The sequence below is a fragment of the Sturnus vulgaris genome, chromosome 7, assembly GCF_052056855.1.
Source record: "Sturnus vulgaris isolate bStuVul1 chromosome 7, bStuVul1.hap1, whole genome shotgun sequence".
Lineage (NCBI taxonomy): Eukaryota > Metazoa > Chordata > Aves > Passeriformes > Sturnidae > Sturnus > Sturnus vulgaris.
This window is the reverse complement of record NC_142249.1, coordinates 36,539,503-36,547,532: the sequence shown is the minus strand read 5'-3', so window position 1 is coordinate 36,547,532 and position 8,030 is coordinate 36,539,503. Positions and strand designations below refer to the sequence as shown.

Below are 8,030 nucleotides of genomic sequence, written 5' to 3'. Positions count from 1 at the left end.
TGAAGGTACAAGAGGACATAGCCTGGACATCAGGAAGGATTTCATCACACGAAGAGCTGTCAAGCATTGGAAAGGGCTGCCAAGGCGGGTGGTGGAATCACCATCCCTGGAGGTGTTCAAGAAACAGCTGGACATGACATTCAGTGCTATGGTTTAGTTGACAAGGTCATCACCTTGTGAACCGATCAAAGGTTGAACTCGATGATCTCTGAGGTCTTTTCCAGCCTGAATGATCCTGTGTCATACATACACACACACATGCATACACACGGCTGTAACACACATGGAATACAGGGGCGCAGAATGGGTAAAAACTGTGGTTTGTACACCCCGCGAGGAGCCAAGGATCGGTCACACCGGTGGATGCGGGAGCGCTGCAGGCGAGGCCCCCCCGGCGACGGGAGGAGGAGGAGGAGCGGGGGGTTTCCACGGAGCCGGTGCCGAGCCCGAGGCCGCGACAGGTGCGGCGGCGGCGGCGGCGGCGGCGGCCCCCGGCCGAGAGCAGCCGCCAAGCGCCGGGGCCGGCGGGACACGGGGCGAGCAGGGGCGATGCGGCACCTGGCGCGCATAAAAGTGATGGAGCGGCGGGGCGGCGGCGGGCGCGATGCGGGGCGGCGGGGGCGCGGGGCGGCGGCGGCGGGCGCGGGGCGGCGGCGGGCGGCGGGCGGCGGCCAACGCGCGGGAGCGGGACCGCACTCACAGCGTCAACACGGCCTTCGGCGCCCTCCGCAGGCTCATCCCCACCCGCCCGGCCGACCGCCGCCTCTCCAAGGTGGAGACGCTGCGCCTGGCGTCCAGCTACATCTCGCACCTGGCCAACGTGCTGCTGCTGCAGCAGCGCCGGCAGGACGAGGCGGTGGCTGCCGAGGAGCCCTGCCCGCAGCCCTGCCCGCAGCCCTGCCCGCAGCCCTCTCAGCCTTGCCCGCAGCCCTCTCAGCCCGCTCAGCCCTGCCCGCAGCCCTGCTCGCCACCAGCTGCCTCCGCGCCTCGGTCCATCTGCACCTTCTGCCTCAGCGACCAGCGGCAGCGGGTAAGGACCGGCTTCAGCACGCCGCTCCTGGAGCTCTCTGTTGGGGAGGGTGGTTATTGGTATCCCCCATAGGTTTGGGATTGAACCAGCCGAGGGTTCAGTGCTGTCCTTGGTGCCTCCTAACCTGTGTTTTATCCATCGAACAGCACCAAGAAAAAGAGAAACCATCGCCTGGTCCAGCTGTAACCGGACTCTGAACAGGCTGAGGGTCTCGCACCACTCCTGCTCTGACTGTACCACTGCTCTGGGTAACTTCGCCTCACTCGTGCTGCATGTTTACATTTAGATAACACAGTCCTAAAAGTTACGTTTTAAGTCTATGCACTTTGTTTCATATTGTGAGGGGTTTTTTCAGGGTGTTTTGCAAATGAAATTCACTGCCTCTGTTGAGACAGTTGCACCTGGTGCGGCAGCTATTTTAGCTCGAGAAATGTTAAACCTCAGCAGCCAAGCCCTGATCCTGATGCCTCCCTAAACCTGTGTCGCATGATGAAACTTGAACTTCCAAACACACAGTGTCCCCTGTCAGGGGACGCTGTCATGAACACGCCGTGCCCTCCGCCTCCAGCCCAGCCCGGGCTGCACGCAGCGCTGCGCCCACTCCTCCAGCTGCACGCCAGTCCTTGGGGACAGCGGCTGATGCCGACAGCTGACATGCTTGAGAGGTCTCAACGATGCTGCAGGATTATTTTGAGGTGTTCACAGAAAGTCGGAAAACTTCCAGTGAAAGCAGCCCCGTTGTGCCCAGGCGCAGCAGCACCCGGCACGGGACGTAGCCAGCACAGGAGAGGAAAGCGGAGATGTGCAGTGTAAGCGATGCTCTTTCCTTATTAACACTGCGAGTCCTGCCAGCCCTTTAAATAGCACGGGATATTCCTAAATCTGTCTGGCAAGGAGGGTTTCCCAAGGACTTTTACCCATCACCCAGGTCGTTCCATAACTGTGCCCTGTACATCACGGAGGTTGTTCATCTCCCCTCGGTTTACTAACTTGTATATTTTTTTTCAGAACTCTAAAAGGCAAATAAGCATTTTCAGTTTTCAGATTTGGACATTAATGAAGCAGCAGGCTAAAATCTTAAACCCCAGTAATGCTGGGTTCTAAGAAATATAGAGATAGGTTAATTTTGCAATGTCTTTATAGCTATTTATAATATAATTAATTAGGTTTTAATTAATCTTAACTTGTTGCTTTGGGAGGCACTCTGTACTCTTTAAGAGCTTGGTAACTGTACCACTCCAAGAAGTGCTGCAAGGAAAACTTGTCTCCTTTTCCCTCCCCTGATGCCATCTGTGCAGTGCTCCTGGCCAGCCTTGCTGCTCTGGCCAAACGTGAGGGCTGAAGAAGCAGCCCTGTGTTGTTCACTTTCTTTTCTGCACAGAGTCTTCTCTTATGCCCTACATAAGTGCAAAGCAAATTCTGGCAGTTGTTATGAAGAACTTGGCAAGTGCAAGGTTGTGGTGTATCCCTATACAACTTCACCGTTTTAGTTTCCCTTCTCCCCTGCCCAACACACAGTGGCCACTTTTTCTGTAGCACAATGAGGAAAAATCTGCTGTACCTACAGAAATGCAATAAGCTCTTCCTTGTGAATTCTAACAAAGAAAAACACCCAAGCAAAGTCCCAGCGATTCCACATCACACCAGTCTCTTCAGTTATTAGAAGCTACAGGATGCATTTTCCTGGATTGAGAGGAGTTTTTTGTTTTTAGAAGGTTTCTATCATTAATCTTTTTTTAATGGGGAACTTTCAATTGGTGCCAGATCAAGGTCTTTGTTTGCTTTGGCACTGATTTTTGAAGCTGGAACTCTTTACAGCTTTGTACAAAGTGTTTTTAAATTTTTATGTTGTGTCAGCCTCTGTGTGTGAGCATAGAGTTCTACAAACATATCTTCCTAGCTTTTTTTAAATCAAATTGAAAAAAATATGTCCTTTTAAAAGTTATTTGCTGTACAGTTAAAGCTGATCTTACAGTTAGGTCCTACATTCTTATGAAGACAATAAACTAAAGCATCTGACCTCTTCATAGACAATTAATACTAATTTATTCATTTAGCTGTATCATTTCATATGATACTCTAAAATGAAAAAAACATAATGCAGTTTCAAACAATTTTAGGAAAATTTTGCATTGAGTATGCTCTGAATTTTGAAATTTGTAAGAAAGACAATAAAATTATTTATTTCAGATTTTCAAAATGATGTGATTTTATTGCAATTTTGAGAGTTTTTAGTGTAGCTCTTGGCAAATTAAGTATATTTGGATTTGAATAGATATCTTTATACTTCCTTATTAAAGAAAATGAGCACAAAATGTGAGGTTGACTTTTCTACCAAAGTATGAGCTGAAATCTCATAACTTGAAACTCTCATTAATAATTTCTACAATCCTACAGGAGTTTGGTGTTCTCCCTATGAATGGGTTTTTATCTCCCTAGTTTTGTAAAGGGTTTATACAAAATGCAATGGCAAAAGCAGGAGCAGGCCCTAACAACTAAACCTTCTCTCCTGTTTAATGTGGCTCAGTGTAACATTAAATTCTTCTCCCTTTACTCAGGATAAACTGTTGAATTCAACTGGGCTTGAAAATTTTCTCAGGGTTTCAATTACTAGATAATACAGGAATTTCAGTAACACTGATTGATTGTAGCAGAAATTAGACCCCAGAGTACTGTGGCCCAAATATTTATGGTATAGACAGATAATGTCTATCCAAAGTAATTATAGCAGTGATTTCTCTGAGGAATGTTTATATATATGTGTAACTCTGTGTATTTAAATGAGGAAAACTGAGGACAAATCCTTAACTTTGCTGAAATTTCTTTGTAATGTAAAACTTCTCTAATCCCAGGTGAAAAAAAAAAAGATAAAGCTGCTACTCTGTAAGGGGTTTTCTATAAATCAAGGGAAAAATAATTTAATTTCTGGAGACACAGATGAATTGAGGGCTCGGATTGCACATATAAAGAGCTCATTAGGTGTTTTACTGAATTTTTACTGTATGAGCTTGTGTGTCTTACCAATCCTATTTTTTTAATCATGGAGCAGTGTTATTCATGGCATGAACAAATATACAAGTCAAAATCTTGAAGGTGTCTGAGAGCAAGTACCTTACTTGATGGTGAGGCATCGGAATGATGTGAGTTTTTCCAGAGGTGCCAAACAGTTCTGCAGATATTGGGGCTTGACTTATTTGTGAGTGCATTCTGCTCTGTATGTATGAACAGAGGCATGCCTGATGTCAATCCCAGCTTTGTTTTCCTGTAAACACTTGGCTATTCAATTTACATGATGCATGAATAAAGCAGAAACAGTGAGATATACACCATTTGGTCTCAGATCCTATTAAATTATTGTTAAAATAATCCAAGCATAGTACTTTGTATAAATCATTGTACTTAGCCTGCTACATCACTGTATAAAAACAGCGCCAAGCAAAGTGAATAAATCATGTTGTTTGATTTTACTGGTTAAGTTTAAAGAAGCAGTTGAACATAGTTCTTGGTTATTTATGAATTAATCATAATGTAAGTCAAAGTAGTTTCATATGTTAGCTTCTATTTTCACTTCTGTTCTACAAAACAGAAGTTTCCTTTCATGGAAAATCTGCTTCTTTACAAAAATCTGTATTTGTTTGCAAAATGTGATTATATTTGCTAAAATAAACAGTATTTTTGTTACTTATTTAAAGAATAAACTGCAAACACAAAGATGGAAGTTCTATAGCCATCTCAAGATACAAGCATTTCGTCTTTTTCTTTACCTTTTTCAAATATATCTCTCCAAGATTTCAGCAGCATACTGGCATGTGTATGAATGCACCATGTGTGTGCATTGGCAGGAGAGAAGGGAAGTGGGTGGAAAGCTTGGGAAAATGAAAAATGAGCTCCTCTGCTCAGGGCCTGTACAATATCCTAAGTGCCAAACACAGGAGGAGATGGAGGGAGAGAAAGGATGGGGCAAGAAAGGAGGGAGAAGAAAGGAAGAGATTGATTCATCAGTAGAAGTTCATCAGGGCAGACAAGCAAAAGAGCCCAGAGTGTGAGCAGTCCCTGTCACATTCCTACACTTTGGCCTGGTGACACTACATTGAGAGAATATCACCAACATTTATAAAAAACCTAAACTGACTGCCTAAATAACACCTTTGAAAAGAGAGAATGACGTCTTGATTAACAGTAAGGTTAATAGTAATAGTAAGGGATAGTACAAGGTGAGGAGAAAGAATTTATATAAAATTAGCTAAAATAGACAGCATGCTACAAAGGCAAGAGATCTGGGAGATCTCTTACACCAGAAATCCTTTGAAGGCTGAAGAAAAATGTTTCTAATGAATCAACGTGTGGATTGTGGGGGAATAAAAGAAAATTATTACTGGGATAAAATATACCATAGAGTTTCATGAAATCTTAGGGGGGGAAAAGCCATTTCTTAATAGTGAGAAGAACTAAAGTGGCTGCTCTGGACATATTTCTTCAAAAACCTTCTCAAAATTTGAATATCTCAATATTTGAATATATTCATATCCAGGCAGCCCAGATTCTTATTTCAATTGAAATCGTTTAGCTCTTACAACAGTTTGACCACTTTTGACCTTGTACAGCAAGGAACATAGGTTTCTTCAGAAGAGGAAGGAGAAAGAGAAGGAATGGATGAATAAAGATGAATAACCAGTAACCCACCACAGAGGATATTCCCCCTGATGCCAAGAAATCTCTCTCTTTACAAGGATTTGACATAATGATACAAGTAAACTATGGTGCACCAAAGAAAATGATGCCTGTTTAGGTGATAGACAAAATGTAACAAAATACTTAACACAAAAGTTGCTTTAGAAAGACCTTATCTTCTCTCTTTCGTTTACAACATTCACATCACAGAAGTGTTGTGAGGTTTTAATTAAACATTTGGAAATTGCTATGTGTTCTTCCAAAGGAGAAGCCAATACAAAAAAGACAATTACACTGAAATGGGTGATGGAACAAGGAAGTGATAAAAGTAATTCTACTTGTTATGGCATCTCTCTCCAACATCTTATTGTGTTTCCTTCACATTATTAAAATAAGCCCTACTTTCCAAGCATATGTATGCAGATCATTTTTAAATGCAAAGATTGTAGAAACAGGTAATTCTTTCAATAAGACAGTGGAGCTTGGTGGGAAGGGTAGGCATCTATCAGGCCCAGATAAGATCAGACAGCTGTGCTCTATCCTGAAATAGTGCCACAAAGCTCAGTTTTCTTGGGGAAATAACATCTTCAGTATGAAAAGCAGCAAAATTAAGTGAAGTCTCCAAACAGATAAGTGGAGAAAACATGAACTCTCAGAGCTCATTTTAATCCAAAATACTAACTCTATATCAGGTGAAAAGATGCAGAATGAGAGAATGATAGCCACATCTTTACCAAACAGTAAAAAATAGAGGGCGGGAGGATCATTTCACTCCATAGTCTCAAATTAATCCTTTTTATTAGAAACAAAGGTGACTTTAGCAACAATAATCACTGCAGAGAGCCACAGGGACAGTAAGAGGGTTGGAACACAGGGCAGCCAGGACATGCTGTGGGAAGAGGGGTGGTTAAAACATAGACAATAAAGCCAAGAAAATGGAAATTCAACAGCAGTCTCACAACAGCTCCACGGGCTAGTAGAGCCAGACTTTCCCAAGGAACACACAATGAAAGCACAAGCAGCAAAAATCACAAGTTGCAATAATTGAATCTTTATTTTCTTTGACTTAAGGAAGAAAGCTTCTCGCCACAAGCATGGTTGAGCACTGGAACAGGTCATCAAGGGAGGCTGTGGAAGTCTCTTCCTTGAAGAGCCTCAGAACTTCACAGAGTGAGGGCCCAGTTGGGTCTAACTTTGAAGTCAGTCTTGCTTGAAAATAGAAGATGTATTGAATAACTCAAAAGGTCCTTTTCAATCTAATTTTTCCTGTGATTTTATGAAATTATGAGCTTAGGGCTGTCTGGAAAGAAAGTTTGCAGAATAGAATAAAATGAAAAATGCAAGGACTTCACAGGAAAATCCCTGGTCAGTGCCAGGATCTATTATGTCGACCAAGATGAGTATGCATATCAAGAGGGGAGCAAAAAAGATTCATGGAGAAAGTAGGAACTCAACAGGCCTATAAAGGGGATTTCCAAAAATAGAAACAGTCAGAGGCAGGGGCCTGTTTCTATCAGAAGAACCTCTCAGGTCCGAATTAGTAAAGAGTTCCTAGTTATTTGTTTGGATGATGGTTAAATTTACAGAGGGCCGATTAGAATCAGGGATTAACTCATAGAAAAGTAAAACAATAAATGTTCTTTAAAATATGCATTTCAATGTAGAAATGTTGGTGGTGCCACACCTAGCAGGAATAACATATGATGGAAAATGACAAGCAGAAAATTATTTCTGAGGTGTTGCATATCATATACATGACGAACCTTTACCAGAAAAGCAAACCCCACACTTGATGCAAATTTCACCAAGACCCCTCTTGGCAATATTTTCTACGATTATTAGAACTTCCCTGAATTTTGTCTGAAACATCTGGATGGGTGGAAAATCTGTTCAAAGTTTTAACTTAGAAGAATATTACAAGTAGAGAAGTACATAGTCTTAACTACAGTGTCTGTGTAAATGAAATGATGGAGAAGGACTTGAGATTGTGAATGCCAAACTAGGTAACAGATTAAAGAGGGTATTTATATCTTATTAACTAGTAAATGTCTCCCAAAGACACCAGCAGCAGTATAAAATGAAGTTATGAGATTGAAGTTTTCAAGGGTAACATTTAAAGAACCCATAGTGCTGCTAGTGATTGAAGCCTGAGAATATGCTAAACACAGGCAATTAGACTATCAGAAATGCACAATAGAAGTTTTAGCATCGTGGTAAGAGGTAAAACAAAGTGATTCAAGATATATCCATGGGAAACAGGCACCAGGCTGCAGGGAGCAAGATCCTACTGTGTGTTGTTTTGTTACCACTGCAACCGATTATTTTTATT

The 8,030-nt window shown here is 42.5% G+C and overlaps 1 protein-coding gene across 1 annotated transcript; it reads left to right on the top strand.

Annotated features, from left to right (window-relative positions):
* The first annotated feature begins 604 nt into the window (after nt 1-604).
* LOC148223237 (basic helix-loop-helix transcription factor scleraxis-like) lies at nt 605-4,773 on the top strand. The gene is made up of 2 exons (XM_088168289.1): nt 605-1,030; nt 1,177-4,773. Exons 1-2 carry the CDS (start codon nt 605-607, stop codon nt 1,225-1,227), a joined length of 477 nt encoding a protein of 158 aa, XP_088024415.1. The 3' UTR covers nt 1,228-4,773.
* The last annotated feature ends 3,257 nt before the right edge of the window (nt 4,774-8,030 follow it).

Coding starts and splice junctions, on each gene's coding strand:
- LOC148223237 (XM_088168289.1), top strand. CDS start 605: ATGCGGGGCGGCGGGGGCGCGGGGCGGCGGCGGCGGGCGCGGGGCGGC. Junction 1,031..1,176: donor TCAGCGACCAGCGGCAGCGG/GTAAGGACCGGC, acceptor TCCATCGAACAG/CACCAAGAAAAAGAGAAACC.